At 34.5% G+C, this 24,443-nt stretch overlaps 1 protein-coding gene across 1 annotated transcript; it reads right to left on the bottom strand.

Moving 5' to 3' along the window:
* Positions 1-4,136: 4,136 nt before the first annotated feature.
* LOC132563311 (lipoyl synthase, mitochondrial-like) lies at positions 4,137-19,905 on the bottom strand. The gene is made up of 11 exons (XM_060228073.1): positions 19,840-19,905; positions 17,442-17,617; positions 16,571-16,664; positions 16,057-16,137; positions 14,918-15,074; positions 14,131-14,188; positions 13,236-13,361; positions 12,793-12,938; positions 11,733-11,803; positions 8,928-9,039; positions 4,137-4,842 (listed from the first exon to the last, which is right to left on the bottom strand). Exons 1-11 carry the CDS (start codon positions 19,903-19,905, stop codon positions 4,784-4,786), a joined length of 1,146 nt encoding a protein of 381 aa, XP_060084056.1. The 3' UTR covers positions 4,137-4,783.
* Positions 19,906-24,443: the final 4,538 nt, after the last annotated feature.

The raw sequence follows: 24,443 nt of genomic DNA, 5'->3' as shown, positions 1-24,443 counted from the left end.
GGAAAACATCACATGTCTTATGAATTACTGGGGAGACATATATGATGACAATCAAAAGAGTATCTAGGGGAGATTTGTTTTGTATGTAGGTTGGCAATAGTCCTCTAATACTGTTGCAATGCGATGGTAGCTGGGGGAACAGAACACACAATACATATGCTGATAGAATAAATGTATATCTAGATAATATTTGGTCTGAAACATAATTCGACACCTATGGACTTGGGGGCGTGACCCCAAAAGGGAAAAGTTAGACGATATTTTGCTTCAAAATGATACTCCTTCTTAATACCTTGGGAGAGTTCAATCAAATTTGGACTGAACCATTATCAGGTACTGCCAATGATATCAAATAAACATGAAGTGATCCCGAGATTGTCCTGACCAAATCTTATTTTTACGCTTTGGTCTAAAATTTAACATAACTCATCTAGAACAAATAGTCTGAACTTCTCATGTTTCATTCACACCAATGAGAAAAATATTTAGAGTTTGATTTTTAAAAAAATAAAGAAATGATTCGCTGTTACTTTTCGGTCTGATCAAAACTATAACATGGGTACCAAGTAGTTATTTTGTCACATGATGTAGCAACTGTATTTAATGCACAGAATCTACCATTTATGAGTTTGTGATACTTTCAAGGAATGTTCAAAATTTGCATTCATCAGATTTGTCAGACCACCATCAGCGAATTCCACGGTTTGTCCATCCGTTCATCAATTGTCAGATGATCGTTAAGGGCCATGGCCCTCTTGTGTCCAAATTTGGTCTGAATCATGTTTAGGTGAAGAGGAATCAATTTTGTATAAACAATGGATCTCGCTCCCTCCAGCTGTAGGAAAAATTGGATTTTGTCCAAATTTGGTCTGATTTGTGATTAGGTGACGGGGAAGTAATTTTGTATAATTTGTAAATCTCTGCCCCCTTGGGCAGGAGGAGAGGGACTCAATAGGGGAAATGTATATGGTAGCAGTTTAGATCCCCATTCCATAACCATGCTTAGCATTGCTAGGCATAATGAGATAAACACATTTGTGGTGTAAGAATTGGCCATGGGGTCAGGCCCCACTCTTCGGGACTCAGTTTCATAGTAATATCTTTGAAATAGTTGATATCCCCACCTCTACCTGGCAATGTTGAGTATCAAAAGATAAGAACTAGCTCTTGGGTGTGGCCCCACTTTTCAGGACTTCATTTCTAAGTGATACCTTTGAAACAGTTGAAATCCCCATCCCGTAACCATAACCACTTCAAGGGACATTATTTCTCGGTCATATTTTTATATATATATATACCCACTCTTACTGAGAATCAAAAGAGAAAAACAGTAATGATAAAAGAATACACAAGCTATGGACCTCTTGTTCTCCTTTCGCTATCAAATTGGTATGAACATTTGTCAGTTCTTGCCATAGTAGCATCAACTGAATGAAAGTGAAATTTTAATACGAGATACACAATGTGATGCTGACCTAGATGAATAGGGGTGAATTTCATGAGGAGATGTAAAATGGACTATGGAGGATGATAAGTTTTAACATTTTGCTATCATGCATCATCCTTCGCCCACTAATTTTTCCTTTAAAACGCTACCCCTGCTTAATGCAAGGGTGGATTTGAACCTGTTTAAAACATCATTTGGAGTGTGGAATTATTTTCCTAAAACAGAGAGTTGATTCGACCCCTATAGACCTAGGGATAGGGCCCCAAAATGATAGTCAGAAAATAGTTTGCTTCAAAATTCTATTCTTACTTAATGCTTGATTGGATTTCATTCAAATTTTGTCGGTAAAGTAGGCAAATTAATTCTTCAATTCAGAAAGTTGATTTGACACATAAGGACTAAGGGGTGGGACCCCAAAAGGGGAAGTTAGTCAATATTTTGCTTCATCCTTTAGACCAAATTTGGACAATATCCTGCAATCCTTAAAGAACAAGATAGATTTTTAAGTAATTGATAGATTTTCCCTGCTTGGTCCTGCCCCTTAGGCCCCAGGGGTCCAAGACCCACCATTTACACAAAATTTGTTCCCCTCCCCACAAGGATGTTTCCGACTACATTTGATTAAGATCTGCTCGGTTGTTCATGACTAGTTTCAATTTATAGGAAAAGTTGACAGACGACAGAAGACGGACGCTGTGGCATCCCTATTGCTCACTTGGTCCTCTGGGCCAGGTGAGCTAGCAATACTGTATCTTTTTCTGAACATTCTAACAAATTCTTAAAATTGCTTCCAACAGGACAGAATACCCATTTCTAAGAGCTATGTATGAAGGAGGTCAAATAGGCCTGAAATAAATTGCTCAACTACTCTACAGCTTACATAGAAGACTTTGAATGGTTCATAAAGACGTTTTCTGCAAACTTGAAATCATATTCTTTATACATGCACTACACAAATGCCATTGCTATGGACATACTGCTTATCGTAAAAGCATACTATAGGCCCAATATGAAAACCCTTGGCCTTTTGGTTATTGAAAAGTAGTTACTAATGCATTTCAACACATTTTACCCCTGTGACCTTGACAGTAGATCAAGCTGAACAAACTTGGTAGTCCTTTATCCTAGCATGCTACAGGTCCAATATCAGAACCATTGACCTGTTGATTATTGAGAAGTTGTTTAAAAGATTTTGAAACATTTCACCCTTTGACCTTGAAAGCAGGTCAAAGTTAATCATATTTAAAACTTAGGAGCCCTACATCCTAGCATGATGCTGGCCTAATATCTACCTGGGTCTTTTTGTTATTGAGAAGAAGATGCTTAGATATTTAAACATATCTAGCCTCTGGGACCTAGAAAATAAGACAAGGTAGTTCATTTCAACAAACTTCTTTGTCCTAAATCCAAGCATGCTTAAGGCCTAATACCAGCACTTTGGGCATTTTGGTTATTGAGAAGAAGTTGTTTAAAGATTTTGACATATTTGATATGCTGATCTTTGAGAGTAGGTCAAGGTAAGTAATATGTTAAAACCCTAGCCCTTCACCCTAGCATGCAAAAGACCCAATATCAGCATCCTGTGCCTTCTGGTTATTGAGATGAAGTCATTTCAATGAAAAGTTTATGCATAGTGGATGATGACGGAAGAAACACAATTGCTATAGGTCATCCTGACCTAATAATACTATACATATGTATACATCAATTCAATAGAGGTAACAATGATGCTTTGGACAAAACTGAGCACTGAGTGACAAGAGGCCCAGAGGGCCTGTATCACTCACCTGGATCTTTATGACTAACAGTACTATATCTGTGCATATGTTCCATGTTAAACACATTTGACCCCTGTGACCTTGACTATGGGTCAAGGTCATTTCTTTTCGCAAACTTTCTTGGACTTCAGCAAAGGAACATACTGGCCAAATATACTGATTCCAGGCTTTTCGATATTTCAGAGAAATTGCTTAAAGTTTTAAACACATTTGACCCCTGTAACCTTGAAGATGGTCAAGGTCATTTCTTTCAGCAAACTTTGTAGAACACCATAAGAGGAACATAGCCTAATATAATGATTCTAGGCCTTCCGGTATTTGGGGAGAAGTCATTTAAAGGTTTTAACACATTTGATGAATTCTGCTACCTTGACTATGGGTCAAGGTCATTTCTTTTCGCAAAATTTGTTGGGCTTCAGCAAAGGAACCTTCCAGCCATATTTAATTATTCTAGGCCTCCCAGTAGTTTGGAAGAAGTCGCTTAAAGTATTTAACACATTTGCCCTCTGTGACCTTGAAAATTGGACAACGTTTTTTTCGCAAACTTTGTTAAGCTTCATCAAAGGAACCTTCCAGTCAAATATAATGATTCTAGGCCTTCCAGTATTTTGGAAGAAGTCATTTAAAGGTTTCAACACATTTGACCTCTGTGACCTTGAATATGGGTCACGGTAATTTCTTTTTGCAAACTTTGTTGGGCTTCATCAAAGGAACATTCCAGCCAAATATGATAAATCTACGCCTTGCGGTATTTCAGAAGAAATTGTTTAAATGAAAAGTTGATGGATGCAGGAAGGACGGCCGGACGGACGACGGACAGATGATGGGACAGACGGACACCAGACGCTGCAGTATGGCATAACCTCACTTTGCCATTTGGGCCAGGTGAGCTAAAAATAATGAGAATGAAATCAGAATGCAAAAAGGATTTTATTTTCTGATGCAAAACTCTTAAATAAAATAAAACATATATTGACTTTTCAAGATTCTGTCTTTTATGTTCATCTGATGACAATACTTTGAACCTTATTTCTCAAGTTTCTGATTCGCTAATGTATTAAAACTTCTTCCAATCAGATTTGTTATATTTTCTTTGAGCTTAGAAAAATACAGATACGTAAAGACAAGACATGCATGACTTATTTTGTCAGCATTTGATCAGATTTACAGCAAAATGTAAGACCGAGTTTCTGTGTTACATCATGATAACAAGCATTCCTCTGTGTGTTCAGAGTAATACCAACTTCCATTTAATCTCTCTGTTGTCAAATTAACAAATTAAATATAACTTAAAGTAAATTTTTCTTCAACATGTTACAGTCATTAAACTGGAGAATACAAGAAGATACACGGTTTCCATCACATCTGTTGGGAGATCAAATAATCCTGAGATTCTTGGAGAATGGAATGTCCATCCTCTTTCATCACAAAAGTCCATCATAAGATCACAGACTTATTGTCATTAACACAATAGACCATCACAGATATTACACAGAAGTGCATCACATCATGGTCACATGACTTTAGGATTTTCCTCGAAAAGGTCTTGTTAGAAACTTCATGTTGCTAATGCAGCTTCCTTTCTGGACTTCAAAATGTTTTTTAGAAAAAACTCCCCTAAAAACAGAATAAACAATGGAATAAGGGAGAAGAGATTATTAAAATTACAAAACATTAAATTCTTCAAAGAAAATTTGAAATATTCTGTCCAATTTTGGAACCACTTTCTATAACAAATTCAATATTTTTTAACCAACTAAGTCGAGAACTAAAATTCTACATGAAATTATATGGTAATAATATTTCAGAATTAGGTTTATAAAAGTGAAAAAGTTGTTATGACATCAACTATCTTTATATGCGAGTAACAGCAAATATTCCAGTTCAGTGTACAAACTCTTTCAGAGCTTGTTCTTATAATATAGTTTTTGGTAAAATTTTTTTTGCAAGATACATTATCATTATTGTTTCCAAAAATTTCATATCACATCATTTAAACAAACATAATGAGTAGAAATTACTTTGTGCCACTGACAACCTACAAACCTCTGATTTTCTTGCATAATGGTTCATTTACATAGATGTCAACTTTTCCAAAAGCCTAACAATGACCACACGCCCTTCAGAAATGAAGAACACTACAATTCTATTTTTAAACTTCTGGCAAAATCATTGAATTTTATACTTATTTTACGAAAGAGAAATGTTTGAAATATAACTTTGTAGTGATGTTATTAAAGGAAAATTTAAAGAATTTAATAAAGGAGTGGTGACCAGTTTTGTAGGACAGAATTTAAAAGACCTGACCAGTTCTCTAGGAAAAAGATTTTTATGTACTGACTAGTTCTGTAGGTTAAAAAGTTAAAAGTACTGACCAGTTCTATAGGATAAAGAGTTAAATGTACTGACCAGCTCTCTAGGATAAAGAGTTACCTGGGGTTGGGGGTGGGGGTGTAAATGTACTGACCAGCTCTCTAGGATAAAGAGTTAAAAGTACTGACCAGTTCTCCAGGATAAAGAGTTAAAAGAACTGACCAGTTCTCTAGGATAAAGAGTTAAATGTTCTGACCAGTTCTCTAGGATAAAGAGTTAAAAGTACTGACCAGTTCTCTAGGATAAAGAGTTAAAAGTACAGACCAGTTCTCAAGAGTTAAAAGTACTGACCAGTCCTATAGGATAAAGAGTTAAAAGTACTGACCAGTTCTCTAGGATAAAGAGTTTTATGTACTGACCAGTTCTCTAGGATAAAGAGTTAAAAGTACTGACCAGTTCTCTAGGATAAAGAGTTAAAAGTATTGACCAGTTCTCAAGGATAAAGAGTTAAAAGTACTGACCAGTTCTCTAGGATAAAGAGTTAAAAGTACTGACCAGTTCTCTAGGATAAAGAGTTAAAAGTACTGACCAGTTCTCTAGGATAAAGAGTTTTATGTACTGACCAGTTCTCTAGGATAAAGAGTTAAAAGTACTGACCAGTTCTCTAGGATAAAGAGTTAAAAGTACTGACCAGTTCTCTAGGATAATGAGTTTAATGTACTGACCAGTTCTGTTGGATAAAGAGTTAAAAGTACTGACCAGTTCTCTAGGATAAAGAGTTAAAAGTACTGACCAGTTCTCTAGGATAAAGAGTTAAAAGTACTGACCAGTTCTCTAGGATAAAGAGTTAAAAGTACTGACCAGTTCTCTAGGATAAAGAGTTAAAAGTACTGACCAGTTCTCTAGGATAAAGAGTTAAAAGTACTGACCAGTTCTCTAGGATAAAGAGTTAAAAGTACTGACCAGTTCTCTAGGATAAAGAGTTAAAAGTACTGACCAGTTCTCTAGGATAAAGAGTTAAAAGTACTGACCAGTTCTCTAGGATAAAGAGTTAAAAGTACTGACCAGTTCTCTAGGATAAAGAGTTAAAAGTACTGACCAGTTCTCTAGGATAAAGAGTTTTATGTACTGACCAGTTCTCTAGGATAAAGAGTTAAAAGTACTGACCAGTTCTCTAGGATAAAGAGTTAAAAGTACTGACCAGTTCTCTAGGATAAAGAGTTAAAAGTTCTGACCAGTTCTCTAGGATAAAGACTTAAAAGTACTGACCAGTTCTCTAGGATAAAGACTTAAAAGTACTGACCAGTTCTCTAGGATAAAGAGTTTTATGTACTGACCAGTTCTCTAGGATAAAGAGTTAAAAGTACTGACCAGTTCTCTAGGATAAAGAGTTAAAAGTACTGACCAGTTCTCTAGGATAAAGAGTTAAAAGTACTGACCAGTTCTCTAGGATAAAGAGTTAAAAGTACTGACCAGTTCTCTAGGATAAAGAGTTAAAAGTACTGACCAGTTCTCTAGGATAAAGAGTTAAAAGTACTGACCAGTTCTCTAGGATAAAGAGTTAAAAGTACTGACCAGTTCTCTAAAGAGTTAAAAGTACTGACCAGTTCTCAAGGATAAAGAGTTAAAAGTACTGACCAGTTCTCTAGGATAGAGAGTTAAAAGTACTGACCAGTTCTCTAGGATAAAGAGTTAAAAGTACTGACCAGTTCTCTAGGATAAAGAGTTAAAAGTACTGACCAGTTCTCTAGGATAAAGAGTTAAAAGTTCTGACCAGTTCTCTAGGATAAAGAGTTAAAAGTACTGACCAGTTCTCAAGGATAAAGAGTTAAAAGTACTGACCAGTTCTCTAGGATAAAGAGTTTTATGTACTGACCAGTTCTCTAGGATAAAGAGTTAAAAGTACTGACCAGTTCTCTAGGATAAAGAGTTAAAAGTACTGACCAGTTCTCTAGGATAAAGAGTTAAAAGTACTGACCAGTTCTCTAGGATAAAGAGTTAAAAGTACTGACCAGTTCTCTAAAGAGATAGGATAAAGAGTTAAAAGTACTGACCAGTTCTCTAGGATAAAGAGTTAAAATTACTGACCAGTTCTCTAGGATAATGTGTTAAAATTTCTGACCAGTTCTCTAGTTTACTGACCAGTTCTCTAGGATAAAGAGTTAAAAGTACTGACCAGTTCTCTAGGATAAAGAGTTAAAAGTACTTCTCTAGACCAGTTCTCTAGGATAAAGAGTTAAAAGTACTGACCAGTTCTCTAGGATAAAGAGTTAAAAGTACTGACCAGTTCTCTAGGATAAAGAGTTAAAAGTACTGACCAGTTCTCTAGGATAAAGAGTTAAAAGTACTGACCAGTTCTCTAGGATAAAGAGTTAAAAGTACTGACCAGTTCTCTAGGATAAAGAGTTAAAAGTACTGACCAGTTCTCTAGGATAAAGAGTTAAAAGTACTGACCAGTTCTCTAGGATAAAGAGTTAAAAGTACTGACCAGTTCTCTAGGATAAAGAGTTAAATGTACTGACCAGTTCTCTAGGATAAATTGTTAAATGTACTGACCAGTTCTCTAGGATAAAGAGTTAAAAGTTCTGACCAGTTCTCTAGGATAAAGAGTTAAAAGTATTGACCAGTTCTCAAGGATAAAGAGTTAAAAGTATAAAGAGTTAAAAGTACTGACCAGTTCTCTAGGATAAAGAGTTAAAAGTACTGACCAGTTCTCTAGGATAAAGAGTTAAAAGTACTGACCAGTTCTCTAGGATAAAGAGTTAAAAGTACTGACCAGTTCTCTAGGATAAAGAGTTAAAAGTACTGACCAGTTCTCTAGGATAAAGAGTTAAAAGTTCTGACCAGTTTTCTAGGATAATGAGTTTAATGTACTGACCAGTTCTGTAGATTAAAAAGTTAAAAAGTACTGACCAGTTCTATAGGATAAAGAGTTAAAAGTACTGACCAGTTCTCTAGGATAAAGAGTTTAAAGTAATGACCAGTTCTGTAGATTAAAAAGTTAAAAGTACTGACCAGTTCTCTAGGATAAAGAGTTAAAAGTACTGACCAGTTCTCCAGGATAAAGAGTTAAAAGTACTGACCAGTTCTCCAGGATAAAGAGTTAAAAGTACTGACCAGTTCTCTAGGATAAAGACTTAAAAGTACTGACCAGTTCTCTAGGATAAAGACTTAAAAGTACTGACCAGTCCTATAGGATAAAGAGTTTTATGTACTGCCCAGTTCTCTAGGATAAAGTGTTAAATGTACTGACCAGCTCTCTAGGATAAATTGTTAAATGTACTGACCAGTTCTCTAGGATAAATTGTTAAATGTACTGACCAGCTCTCTAGGATAAATTGTTAAATGTACTGATCAGTTCTCTAGGATAAAGAGTTAAAAGTACTGACCAGCCTTGTAGGATGATCTGACCAGTGGTCCACTGGCTGTGTAGGCAAAGCCAAGCTGACCTCCAATCTCCTCCCAGTATTTGAACTTGTCAGGATGAACATACTCTTTGACCTTTAACGACAAAAAAACAGTAGTGATTAAGCTGAACAGTCTTCTGTTTGGAATTATTGTCTAAATGTTTTTCTTTTAAGATAACCAAGAACACATCATAACTATTCTTTCTATATATTGCAAAATTTTACAACAATTTTCAACTGAACTACATTGAAGAACTTTAATGAAAGGCATAAAATCATGGCCATTTTAAAGGATAGATTTCCCTCATTGGGCCCTGTAAGAGGGTTTTCTGAAGTCTTGTTTTTTTTCATATATCAATACAGCTTGTACCGGTATATACAAAAATAAAGTTACAATAAACTTAAGTTTCCTGTAACTGATCCGTATGAGAGTAAATAAACATTTCATCACAATTTGAAAAAATACTTGAAGTTACTTTATTTCCAATCTGTTTACAAGGCAATTAATTTAGATATTTGAGTATTAATTGTCAGAGATTTCACTAAATTTATCAATATGATACAATTGTATCTTGGTATCGGTTTCCGGCAAATGTATGTTTATATTACTATATGAAAGATATGAATGCATAGATGATTTCAGATGTAAACACAGAATATTAGCTAAATATGTATTCATGACAGTGTGCCAATTTTCTCTTCCCTACATTTAAAATTTTGATTGTATATTTTGTTTCACCTTCATTTTTTTCTCTTTTTTTTCTCCTGTAACCTTTCATTTTGTACATCTATCACTCTTCTCTTTCACAAAACAACAGCATACTTTATGGTAATTACAGCTGTGAAATCACTAAAATTATATGCTTTGGACAATTTAACGTAAAAAATCAGAGGTACACATTAGCAGCACAACTACTCCTCATGAACATGTGTCTCTCTATTTCTGTTCTACACACTTTCTCTATTTTCTTTCCTACATTCTTCAGCTGTCTTCATTCATTGCATTCTCTCAAAAAGGCACAATAAGGGGGAAAATATTGCTAAAAATAGATCTGGAAATAGATAAAGGGAATAGGCTTTTATCAGCTACTTCACAGGGTTTAGGCAACAAATTTGAATACAAAGACGTGTTTGAGTATTTAAAAAGCAAACATTATAATATCTAATGTCTTCAAGACACTCATTTTACAGATGAAAATAAGGAATATATAAGAAATGAATGTGGCTATTCATGTCTTTATTCTGAATTTATGAGCTGTAATTCTGTTAAATAACAATTTTGAAGTTAAGGTTATCAAAGTGGGAAAAAAAAGATAGACCTGGGAATTTTCTAATTTTCTAGCATTTAATTCGAAAATTAAAAGTACAAGTACTATAGTCATACTAATTATGGTCCCAATATTGATGATCCTGTTTTTACAATCAAATAGAACATAAATCATTTGAGCTCAAGATTGAGAAGTGTACCGATTGTGGTGATTTCAACATGATCCTAAAATCCAGCATTACATTATGATAAACGTTACAAAATGATACACAATCCCTAGACCAAGGAATATAATCACAAACATTAAATTGCTATACATGTACTACCTCCTTGTAAATCATGTAAAAAAAACCTGGAGGTGCAGATCTGATATTTTCTATTAATGATTTTATGATTCTTCTTATTAAAAAGGAAACAACATCACTAATAGTGAGATAGTATTAAGAAAGCTACTGTATATCACTTGTATCTTGTGTGGGATTTATTTTTGTGTTAATATGCGAGGAAAGTAATCTGCAAATTTAAATCCCTCCCAATTATTTTAACTTTTTACGGAAAGGGAAAAAGAAAACATTTTAGAGAGGTGTAGCTGTTCAAACTCACATTGAAGGAGGTTTGAAAATGATTCATGTTAAAATACAGTGAAGCTCTGAGATAGGGTGTATTGCGAGGTTTTTTAAAATGTTCAGATGTTGTCTAACTGTGGTAATGGATAAGTGTGCTCAGCAGAAACTAAACTTAAGAATATTATATTTTAGACTTGGTATAATTTTCAGGTAAATGATGAACTTCTTTGGAATAAGTGAATACTTCAAACAGCTTTCTGGTTTAAAGATGTATTTTTTTGACGTAAAATGAAATTCCAACATAATATCTTGGACTTTTTTTGTGTTCTAACACTTTGTTATCTATAGTTGTACTTACAGAGGGCAATTTTTATGATGCTGTGAAGAAATTTTTGCTAGTGAATTACTTTTTCAGACAGCATAGTTGACAGTGTGATTTGATGAACAGCATTATCAGTGTTATCCTTTTCTGGTTGCAAATATACTTCTCTCTTGAGTTTAACTCTATAAGACCATGGTAGATTTCAATTTAATTTTTATCACTATTAATTACCTATTTCATATTCGTGAATTCTGTCATGGCGGACCACTTTCCAGGGTTTTTATGACCTGAACAAAAATATTTTTACTTGTTGCTTGATCTTCAAAAAATGGGCTACTTAGGTGAAAATAGCAAAGATATAGCATGCAGAGCCCCTCGTTTTCAATCATATCTAGTATCCTCAAACTTTTCTACTCAAACATAAAGTAATCAAAAAAAACAAAAAAAAATTTAACACTAGAAGTTGGTCAAATAAATGAATTAAGTTGTTTCAAAACGTTTTCATTTGTTGGTTGCTATGCAGTTTAAGGCTCACCACAAACCTAATAAACACCATAGAAAATGACCGAGATTCAGAGTTACCTAAAGATGTGTACCAGTACTTCACCTTAATGTCAGTCTGAATTAATTACCTTTAAATGTCTCTTTGTTGGCTGCATATATTGACCCAGTGTCAAGCAATCAACATCTATCTTTCTAAGATCTGAAAATCAAAAAAATGATTTTTACATGGCAAGGAAGAGAACTCCATCCTTACAAAACTACAAAACCAATGTCACCCAGGTAAATACTATAATATATTGCTATGCTGGTGAACTTCTAAGAAGCTAAACAAGAGACCAGATGGAATCTTAGAGCTCATCATTGTTTGATCTTTATTTGTTCTTCAGAAGCTTGGATATTTTCCCTTCTTTTCACTTCTTCCCTCTGTTTTGACCTAAATCATATGGAATTAATAAAAAGAAGTATAGCAATAATAATCTTTTACTGCAAAAAAATCATGATGGCTGCATGTATGCCATGTTTGTTTTTCAAACTCATCCCAAAATCAAATTTGAGAAAAATCCATCCAGTACTACCAAAGAAATGATAACAAACTTACATAGTCAAAAGCAAAGATGGCCACCTATTAGTAATTTTTTAAATTCAGTTTTTTTTTTATCAGTCCCAGAAGCAAGCAAACAGACACAACTAAGAACAGTGGGAAAACTGCATATGAAATTTGAGAAAGATCCACCCAGTACTTCTCAAGAAATAGCAATAACAAACTTTCATAATGAACATTCAAGATGGCCACCTGTAAGTCATTTTGTTTTTTGATCAGTCCTAAAATCAAAAAGACACAACAAAGGACAAAGAGAAGACTACAAATAAAACTTGAGAAAAAAAATATCCTGTACTCTACCAGAAAATGTGATAATAGAAATTTAATATGTCAGAACTATAGAAATGACAATGGTATCATTATATTTGAGACAATAAAAATGATGACAGATATTTTGATGGACACTTCAAACTTATTTTACACAGAAAAAGTAACTAGATTTAATTTTCAAAAAACATTTCCTTGATTCTATTTTTCATCTTGACCAAGCTATATAAAAATTGAGACTTTATCACTACATCTGCTTAACTGGAATTTCATCAATATTCTACATTTAATACAAGGAGAAGTATGTTTGATGATCAAACCTTCTAGCACACTCATGATCTGATCATCTGTCTCTCCAAGGCCCAACATGATGGATGTTTTCGTGACCATATCTGGTTTGAATGTCTTCACATGTTCAAGAACCTTGAGTGACTGTTTGTAATTCGCTCGTGGGTCTCGCACCAACCTGTAACAAAAGAATGATTTCATTAATCACACTGTGGTAGTTTAATTAATATAAAAATAAACATACTGTGCTTACATTAAACATACTAAGACACTTACCTGTTATTCAGGTTCAGTAATACAAGTCAAGAATTGATTTGAAGAATGCATAAGCAGTCGTTGTAGACGTTGAAGTCAATTAAACCTATTTCTATTATTCTGATAACAAAACTAAGACATTATCAAACATGATTACAAAAATGCCATATAAACAAGTTTGCAATTTCAATTACTCCAAAACATCATTCTTCTAACCTACCATTGCAATTCTGCCACAGTTTCAACGTTGTGTGCATAGACATCAAGGCCTGAGTCGGCTACAATTTCCACACAGTTCAAATCACCACGGAAGTCAGGCGTCAGACATTCCACCAACATATCTTTACTGTTTTAATTATAGGAGAAACAAGCTTGTTGAATACCAGGAATTGCTAAAGCAATACAGAGGACGAGCCTCCCACAAACTATAACATTCTAATCTCCATATGGATATTACCCTTTTGTGTAAAAATGTATTTTAACATGATTAGGATTTTTACTTGGTAGTGTCCATATCAACTAGGAGTCTTTAATTCTTAAAGCAATCAAAAGTGAAAATAAGATCGGTATACCAAGTTCTCATTTCAGAATATGACATTACATACATGAATTGACCATGACTTACACAGTGAGTGTTGTCAGTGAAGCAGAAGATGCTTATTTCTCCAGAACATCTGGTCTTATTCGAATTGTATTTTTGCAGGAGTCTCTGTGTAAATCTTTCTTTTGTGCATATTTAGTCCTAGTTGTATTGAATTTGAGTTTGGTTTGGATGATATTGACGTGTTAGCATTTTCTTGTTGTATTTGGAATTGAAAACAAGGCTTATATACTGACCACTGAATCACATGTCTGTTGCACCAACCTCAACAAAAACTCCTTCATAACTTTTTTTTTTTATGATTTAGTAACAAAGGAAAATAACTGAAGCTACATTGCGACCCCACAATTGTTTATAAAGAGTTATCTCCCCATCTTGTTCATTCTATAGCATCAACAGGATGATTCACCAACAAACTGAGTCAATTTTGATCTTATTTATTCCAAAAAGGACCTCATAAATACCGATCGGGTTTCAGTTAATCATAGTTATACATTTGCTTAAAAAAACTTACTTTTTCTTAATTTCTCGTACTGTTTGGGCGAAATGTGCAGCGCCACCATCTGGCAAATCTGAAATTTAAAAAGAGACAAGTATGTAAGGACAATACCACTCTCCTATTTTGTCCTGAAAAAAGTCCTCCTTAAATAAACTAAACAGAACACACGAGAATAGTTCATGAAATAATTTTGTTTCATAACAGGTTACATTTGTGTACTGAAAATTGATACATTGTACAAGTATAAATAAACATACATGCTGTTTTCAAACTGTCAAATTCATCATCATGATAAAATCACAATGACAGAGTGGGATACCACTAAAAACTATTGAGGGAACTGTTCTAGTTTTTGAAAAGCATGACTGTATCAAATATGAATTGATGTACTATAAAGTTATTTCAGGTAAAAAATTTAAGAGCATTTATTGTCAGATGTTAAGCACATGCATTACACAAAGTAAAATGCTATACTGTTTTTGCAGTCAAAATGTTATTGCAATTCAAGGCATTGTATAACAGGACATTAGTTATATCCCCATTGTATTAAGGCGTATTTGGTAATCTTTCAGCGACTCTTACATTATACTCTTCTAAAATGGAAATAAGTTGGTAAAGAACATAGAAGACTGTGGTGATTCCCAGAACAAAGTTATATCTTTTCTAGGGTTAAGTAGAAAAAAGTAGTAGGTACAAACATCTCAGTTTTTAGTGACATACTTGGTGATTGTCTACGACAGCTGTCACCAGAAATGCAATACTTCATGAAGAATGGACGGATCCCTAATAAATTCTGACCTACCATCTCTGTCTACAGAGGTGAGTACAACATAGTCCAGTCCCCAAGAGGTGATTGCCTTAGCAGTGTTACGTGGCTCCTCTGGATCTGGGGGAGGCGGGTTCCTTGCGGTCTTCACTGAGCAGAAGCGACATCCCCTGGTACATGTGTCTCCCAACACCTGTATAAAAACATGGTTGTTTCAAGGAAAGTATAACAAAGAAAGACAACTCCTTATCATACAGTTCCAGCCAGGTATTTCATCTTTAAAATTTAATGGGATACAAAATATTATATACAGTTCATTATTATAAAATACAACTGATATTGACAGAATGACTTACAACATTGTTATATACATGATACATTTCAGTCTCCTAACTAAGTCTTTGTATATATTACTCTCTCCTCCTCCCCAGCACCCTCCAATAATGTTGGAATACCTACCATTATTGTGGCGGTGGCAGTACCACTCTCTCCTCCTCCCCAGCACTCTACAATAATGTTGGAATACCTACCATTATTGTGGCTGTTGCAGTACCACTCTCCCTTCCTCCCCAGCACTCTCCAACAATGTTGGAATACCTACTATTATTGTGTGGCTGTAGCAGTACCACTCTCCCTTCCTCCCCAGCACTCACCAACAATGTTGGAATACCTACCATTATTGTGGCGGTGGCAGTACCACTCTCTCCTCCTCCCCAGCACTCTACAATAATGTTGGAATACCTACCATTATTGTGGCTGTTGCAGTACCACTCTCCCTTCCTCCCCAGCACTCTCCAACAATGTTGGAATACCTACTATTATTGTGTGGCTGTAGCAGTACCACTCTCCCTTCCTCCCCAGCACTCACCAACAATGTTGGAATACCTACCATTATTGTGGCTGTTGCAGTACCACTCTCCCTTCCTCCCAAGCACTCTCCAATAATGTTGGAATACCTACCATTATTGTGGCTGTTGCAGTACCACTCTCCCTTCCTCCCAAGCACTCTCCAATAATGTTGGAATACCTACCATTATTGTGGCTGTTGCAGTACCACTCTCCCTTCCTCCCAAGCACTCTCCAATAATGTTGGAATACCTACCATTATTGTGGCTGTTGCAGTACCACTCTCCCTTCCTCCCCAGCACTCTCCACAATAATGTTGGAATACCTACCATTATTGTGGCTGTTGCAGTACCACTCTCCCCTCCTCCCCAGCACTCTCCAATGTTAGGACATTTGGCCTCCTCGCATACCTGTCCAATGAAAAACATAGACATGTATATATATATATATATATATATATACCAGATTCAACCATGGCGCTACTATTTAAGAGACCACTGGTTGGCTGAGCTAAAAGGCATCTTGTTGTGTAGAACTATAAAACTATTGAAGAAATCAAGGCGATAACTATTAATATCTATAAAAAATTTTATGACTAGAACTCCAAACAACTGGACAATATCAATGAGATGTAATGACTGATGATATAAGCCTATTTTATGTTAAAATACCTTATTTTTTCTCTCTCTTTTCTCACAAACTAGTAACTAATTTGGTCAATGATGTTATTTTAACCCTTTAAATTTTCTCTAATTAATTGTCATGTAACTTTATAACAACATGAGCAAGAGCTGCATATAATCCATGTTGATAATGTTTCCAAATGCCTAGGATGATACACACTGTGTGGAGCTTGAGTTCCCTGAGGTCTTCCTTCAATCCATGGTAGTTTTTCCCTATGGGTATCTTTGTCTTCAGCCAGGGAGGAAGACGCAGTCTGAAAAATTAATAATATACTGAACAGTTATAATTTACAAGCCTTTCAGGTGGTACTTGGTACACATTTTTGCATTAAATGATAGCCAGTATCTAGAGTAAAACAATTTTTATAGTACTGATCTACATATATCAATATATACACCCATATGTATACCCAGTATATACGTGTAGTTTCAAATTAGGGCAAAACATAACATGGCTAAAATTTTACACTGACACCATCCTTGATACTCCAGAGGTTGTGATCTCTTTCGTTTTCTGCACCCCTGGAACATGTCATGGCAAAATTGAATGTTCTATATGTGATATATTGTGGATAGGAGGAGAAGTCTTGTACATCAAATGAATCTGGAGGTCACATAACAGTATGTTGTAATGGCTTTGAAGTTTATGATGCTCCATTGTAATCTTCAAGAGGTATGTAAAAGCCTGTGATTGGTCAGTTTTTGCTGGAACAGATCAAATTACTTCACTTGTGCCATTGATTATGCCATGACAGTTTCAGGTGTAAAGAGCGAAAGTTATTGTAACCCCTGTAGTATCGAGGATGCTCTGACACATGCAATAATTCTAGTGAATATCAAGTATCAGTAATAGATGTAAGCGATTCACAGAAAAATACGATTTTTTTCTCCCAAAAAAAAAAGAGAAAACATCAGGAACATCTTTCATTTTCAAAGAAAAAACTTCTTGATTTTCCCAATTTATGCAGGAACAAGCTGCTATACAATTTTGGTAGATGAAAATTATTGATGTCAAAAACAAATTAAAATACCTCTCTCCTTTCTTTCTTTTTATATTTGAAGATAGCTGGTGTGAAGCGTCAACATTTCCTGTTACAAAATCCTCAAAGTCTGGTCCTGAGGCAATCTTTTCCTTCTGTTTTTCAGAGAGAGTTGCATAAGATCGAAACGTCTCGCAACATGATACACTCAAGTTCTCTGAAGGTATCTAAAATTAACAAACAAAACTGAAAAAATGTTTTCTTTCCATTGTAAAGTAAATTAGCTAGACAGTATAGTTGCACTCCATTAAGAAATCAGTTTGTAGTTTCAACATTGTTTAATTATTCAAAGCATAAGAGTGCTCATTATACATTTGAAGGAGCACACAACATTACATGAAGTCTATACAATATGTGTAGATATATGGCTCTATTGTGGTTAATGTAAGTTTAGAAAGGACACATGAGTAAAGTGTGGGATAGGGTTTATCTTTTATGTCAATATTTCATGAGTACAGCTTAGTCTATTTCCTAATTAAGTCATTTATTCATAGGTCAGATACATTTAAGTCTATCAGGTACATACTTATTAATTATATACATGTGTTACAGTGTTCTGTTTATGAAGTATCACATACAATCAGTGTTGGTGTACATTGTATAAGTACATAAGTTTCCATTTCATATCCAATCCATAACAGTTACCAAACATGTTTACCAAACCACACAAAATGTGTGATCCTAGTGCACTCCTATTGCACAGTTGTGTGCTAAATACAGTATTTGCTTTGTGTGCATGCTAATCATACATGCTCAATGTGCAATCCATAGTTGTAAAAAGCACTTTCAAATCCACGTTTTTTCTATAGTTTTAATATACTTGTGTCTATACTGCAGGAAATACAGGTAGCTATAACAACATCTGTGTATGAATGAAGTGCCACTTTAATTTTTCACTTAATATTAATGCCATTGCCACACAGCATGATTATCTCGAAATGTTTAAGATATTCACTAATCTGTCCTTATGTTACATTTGGTTGGGATGCCTCATAAACATTGATCAGTATATCTAGCTACTAGTACTTCTACCATATATTGACCTACTTTATCAGGTTTAAGATAATGTCAGAGAAGCTGTAATTTAAGTTTAAATGGATATTCTACACAAGTTGGCAAATTTCTGGCTGTTTTGTTTGTTTTAAGGACTCTTTCTAATCACTATTAAAACTACTGTCAGGATCAAATATTTTTTCTGAAGTCAGTTTGGACAGGTGAAACTGATAGAAATACCACCCCCCTGCTATTATGACATTTTACACTAATATTTCATTCTGTTTGGCTCAATCATGCTTCAGCTAGTACTTGTAAATTAAAGCAACCCTGCTAGATCTATTAAAAATTTCCAAAAATTAAATATCACACGCTTGCACATATGGTAAATTGAGGCATACTACTTCTTTAAGAACATTAGAAGAACCTTAAGTGATTTTTTTTTTTTTTTTTTATAAAAAATACATGAAATCCTAATTTGTGCTGAATACCCCATTAACAATTAACTAGTTGAGTTGAGAGACTGGTAAGGGTACATATATATATATATATGAACGAGATAATCTTGACTGCTGTGTTTGTGGATTGATGATTTTTTGCTCAACCATGAATTGTATTACATGTTTATGTCAATGCTGGTCATGGCAAGGCTAGCCATTGCAAATTGACCAAAAATGACAGTATCAGGAAATCTGTGCTGGTTATGTAAACACATTCCTACACTGCACTTTTTTTTCAAATTGGTGAATATCACATTCCAAAAGGGTCAGGCAAGATAATGATACTAAAGCCTGCATGGACAGACAAGAGATATTAAGTCTCCTGGAAATAAACAGACAACAGGTATTAAGTCTCCTGGAAATAGACAGACAACAGGTATTTAAATCAAGTCTCCTGGAAATGATCTTGTAAGGAAGCTGGAATAGTCATAACCACATCTGAGTATGTGTATCTTCCCTGTCCATGTATGTTTCAAGTGACTATAATATGACAGACTCTGGTGAAATATCCGTTCAATGTCGAGTGAAATTATATAATCTACGATGTGATAATTATATAACTTATCTCTGAAAACAATTGTCAGTTATCCCTTCATCTGTAAAGTCTGAATTGTTCTGACATTCTATCGACACCTAAAAAATAAAACGACGTAGAAATAGCTCTACACACACAATAGCCAATATGACTCGTTTAGAAAAGACCCTAGCATTGTCAGCTTGATGAAGCCAGATAACCCTTATTAAGCTGATGTAACATCAGGATGCCCTTGACAGTAATTAGAAACATATTTGGCCAATATCATCTGTTATCATGATTTAACAAATCTAGAAATAATTGGAGTAATCAACTTAATTTCTGAAATTATATTCATATTTGTGAGTCGTCTGATACATACCACAAAATCCTTGAACTTGCGGACAGTTTTAAATCTATATCGCGACAAGAGACACTTAGAAGCCATTTTCTGCGGTCACAGGTCAAATAAAATATAGTTCCGTAGTGTAGTATTTTCAGTAACGGGTTTATTGTTTTTTGATGTCATTCTTTCAACATAACAAATAGTGTCATAGCAAAGCATATATGTTACATCAGCAAACACAAATCATTACATGGTAAGTCGTAATTACTTTTTTTACCATCTTTTATCTACAAACTATTTATTTCAAGTGCAGCACTTCCGGTCAAACTTTTTTCTTTCGATATCAGTTCCGGGTCATGAGGTCATCAGCTGTGTTTACATACATGTACGACAATACGTATGCTAGTAGTAGTAGTAGCCGGACTTAGTAAAAAGTGTGGTTCTACCGGGTATTCGTTGGAGAGCATCTCAACTATGTTCATGAGACGTTCGATGTTTACAAAATAAGGTAATGTTTCGTTATCCAATATATTTGCAAAGTCGTTCTGTTAAGAAAACGAGAAGATCGATATGTTTCATTGTTTCGCGTGTGCCGTGAACGTACGCTGCCTTTGCCGGTGGCTGTACTTGTGTGAATCATCTTTGTTGTGTATACGATACATGTCAGTGATTTTCACGACTGTAAAAGGTTTGCGTGAGAACCGCTGTTTGATCTGTATCGTACACAACATTTTATTTTTATACTACGATTGTCGATTTGTGTGTGTGTGTGTTTTTATTCACAAGATGTTTTGATGTGAAAATAATGTTCAGTGATGTTCAATTATTTCACACACAAACATCGGATACAACACAGACATATATTGTGATCATTTATTCATTTTGTAATATATGTGTATGCAAAACACGGCATTACAATTAATGAGTTAAAAATTTCAGTTTTATGTAAAACGCATGTCTGTATCAATTAATAAGTAAATCTTATAATTGGCTGTCAGGTTTGAAGGACAATGAATGCTTTAATTCATAGAAACTAACAATACTGCACATGCTCATTAGCTCACCATTGTCTGATGGTGGGCTATTGAAATTGCCCAGTGTCTGTCATTCGTTTGACCATAAATAATTCTGACATATAGTTTGTTAAAGATATCCGGAGAAGTATGTGATGGGTCATTTTCAAATTTCTTATTTGTTTTTTTGGACAATATTTTTGCATAGTTATTTTAGGGATTGATAAAAAAAAAACAAGATGGCCAGCAGGCACCATCTTGGTTTTTGACAGTCATATTTTATAAACATTTCCCAAATATCATACATTTTCTATGTAGGTTCCAGTTGGTTCCTGGTTTTGCACTTTTTGGACTGATCTGTCAGAAATTTTATTTTTTTTTATAATTTAATAATAATTTATTATTAGCCCCAAAATTATAAGGGCATCGTTTAATTAGTCCTAATGGCAATTTATATATGATGTTTGGGAGAGATATTTTCTCAACTTCTGAAGAAATAGAGATAACAATTCTTCAGTCAAAATCAAAGATGGCCACCTGTCAGCCATTTTGTTTATTTTTAATTATAAAAATCCAAGATCAGCATATATCATAATGGAAATAATTGAATTGTAAGTTTTGTATCATGATGCAAATTATATCAGAACTTAACTGCATTGTTATGGCCCAATGGTTATATGTAGTCATTATACTGAGCTATGCTTCATCCTTCTAGACACAACATTTATGATTTATTCATGTTTCTAAAGGTTAAACAACATCAATTGGTATATTTCTGAGTTGTATAAGATATAGTAATGCATCACACTTTAACTCGCTGATAATTTGTAATCGTTGGAGTAAATACAGGAAAAATGTTTTTTATTACTTTGTATTTGCTATTTAGAATTACTACCATACTACAAATATTTGTGTTCATGTTAAAACCCTTGGGATTGAAGGAAAGTTATGCATCATTGCTTGTGAATAAATGTGTTCTCTCTATCGCTTCACAAATTTTTTCATAAATGAAATGTACAATATCTAGAGATCTTTCGGTTGATAAATAGTTTGCATAGTTCATGAATATTAACATTTGATTTGTTTAGATATATCAACAGAAATATTTCTAGTAATAAACAGCTTGCCAACACATTACATTTTAGTTTCCAAATCAAACACACTTATTATAATGACTTTAAGGGATATAAGCATTTGTTAGTACAGCTGTGTTCTGTATTTTTGTATAAATAAAAAAAAACTAGCATAGTCAGCAAATGAGGAGAACTTATCATGAAACCAGTATAGTAGGCTGATGTCGTAAAACCTTTCGTTTTTCAAACACACGTAGCAATTAAATCTGTCCTTCAATATTTACAATGTACATTTGATTGGAATGAAGTTAAAACTTCACAGGACATCAGTACCTATGTTAATATTGTTTGGTTGGTTATCAGGTTTTACTTCTCTGTGACTCCTTCTGTTGCCTGGCATCATCTCACCGACAAATGTCGGTGTTTTGGTGATGTGAGGAAACAACTTGCATCCCCCACAGAGAGGTTGAACTGTCTGTCTGTCGTGGTGTGTGTGTGTATGTGTGCGTGTGTGATAATGCCAGTTTTAGAAGATGGCTCCACAGCCTAATAATGCCTTACCTGTAGTCTAGCAGTCTGAAACATGTTCAGAAGTGGACAGGACGGATTAGGGACCTACATAGATTTGGTTTAGGTTAGAGTAATTTTGAAGTCCATCAAAAAATTGTATGGCCTAACATTATCCCTTAACTCCTGAACCAGCACTATCACAAAAATCCTCAGAGGGATCTTTAGTGTTGGAGTGTGGACAGTCCTCACACAGGCCACCGTTTGAACCTCTGTCTACTGGACTATGGCTAGAAGTAAGTGGTTAGATTAGTGCAGTTGTAGTTATAATTAAGACATGTTTTTTGGTTGTCACACCTTGCATCCTTTCCGACCATTTGACTAAATTATTTTACCACTAACAAATGTCCATTGCTATCTGATAACTGAGATTGAGTTCTGAAAGAGTGAGCATCACTACACATGTAGGATGGTTGGGTTATGTTTTTGGCCATGTGTTTAGTAGGAGTAAAATGTTAATTCTAACTGGTTAAATTTTGAGAGGAAATAGAGTGAAATTGATTGTCTGTATTATCTGTCTGTTTATCCTATAAACTTTTATATACATTCTGTTTTATAACAAGACTTGAATAAAAGAAATATTTGGGATTGGGAAAGAGATAAGGTAGGGTAAGGGTGGGGTCCTTGTCTTGGTCTTGTATAGATTGGATTTGTATCAGTATCTGCTGGTATATGTTTGTTTATTTGTTTACTTGTTTAGGATTTCAATTACATTGCCTTAATCAGTATTTGAATTATGATGTTTGGTTGTTTGTTGTGGACTGATGATCCCTATGTTCTGTGTTAGATAAACAAACCTGTTTTTACTTATTCAAGGATTTGTTTACCTACTTTTAGTGAATCCATATCACACTGGCCAAGATCTCAAACTTGAGACCGTCTGAATGACCAGTTCATTTCCACTGGACCAAGAAGACTCACCTTGACTTGATCTATCAAAATAGGTAGTGTGATGTTAAACTACAAGATTATATTTTGGTCTGTTCTGTGCTAAAATATTTTTTTCCTATATAGATATAGTAGACTAAGCATTTTATATTGTAATTAAGACTTCCATCCATTAAGAGTATTTGAGTATACCATATCTGGGTTTTGAGAAGATGATTTGTGAAATTTTATTCAATGTAACCCCTTCTATTGATTGCCCCTGTGCATACATGTATAAAAGCGATAGTTAAACGAGGCTGGCAGTACAAGTTTCTGTCAATATCTGTGACAGGTGATACACACCAGTTCCTTTTAAAATATAAGTGTTGGCGATATGGAACTGTTATGCCAGAGGGTATTAATAAAAATCAGTTATCAGCATATATCATGACAGGCACTGCCTGTGATTGAGATGGCTCAGGTCTGGCTAGAGCGTTAATGCTTAGGTGAAATATGGTTCAGCTCATTATAAAATTACCTGCCATATGTTAATATGAATCGTCAAACAGAAGTGATTTTGCCAAAAGGTGTCGATAAAACAGAAGCGTGGAGTTCAATTCGCAGGCAGTTAGTGACATGTTATTGATCATTAAGAGGTATTTAATGATTTGCCAATCGATAGATAAAGGTTTTTTCTATAGGTATAAACAGTATTGATAAAAAGTAGTAGTAAAAATGGGGGATATTACCAGAATTCCTGCTTACACAACTGTACGTTTAATTATTGTAAATATCCATGAAAAATTTCCAGATGAAAGTAAGTGGTGCCTTATACAGTGATATACTGGACTCACATTCAAATCCTGGACTAGTGCGTTGACTGTCAAATTTGGGGAACGCATTTCTATCTTACAGAAATGCGATTCATAAAAAATTTTGAAATGGTGTTCTAGATTCGCCAACGAAAATTAATGCTGATAAAATTGAAATGTTCGAATATTGGTAAATACACAACCAAAAGCAGAGGTGAGTTACATCCTAATTATCATGTTCGAAATGTTTTTTCACGTCTTTTTCAAATTCTTTTTAAATATAAGCAAGAAAAGAAAGAAAAATGTAC

This window comes from Ylistrum balloti, unplaced genomic scaffold (assembly GCF_031769215.1).
Source record: "Ylistrum balloti isolate Yb309-2 unplaced genomic scaffold, AGI_CSIRO_Ybal_v1 Utg369674, whole genome shotgun sequence".
Taxonomy (NCBI): Eukaryota; Metazoa; Mollusca; class Bivalvia; order Pectinida; family Pectinidae; genus Ylistrum; species Ylistrum balloti.
Note: the sequence above shows the minus strand (reverse complement) of the source record. Positions and strands in the feature narration are given on the sequence as shown.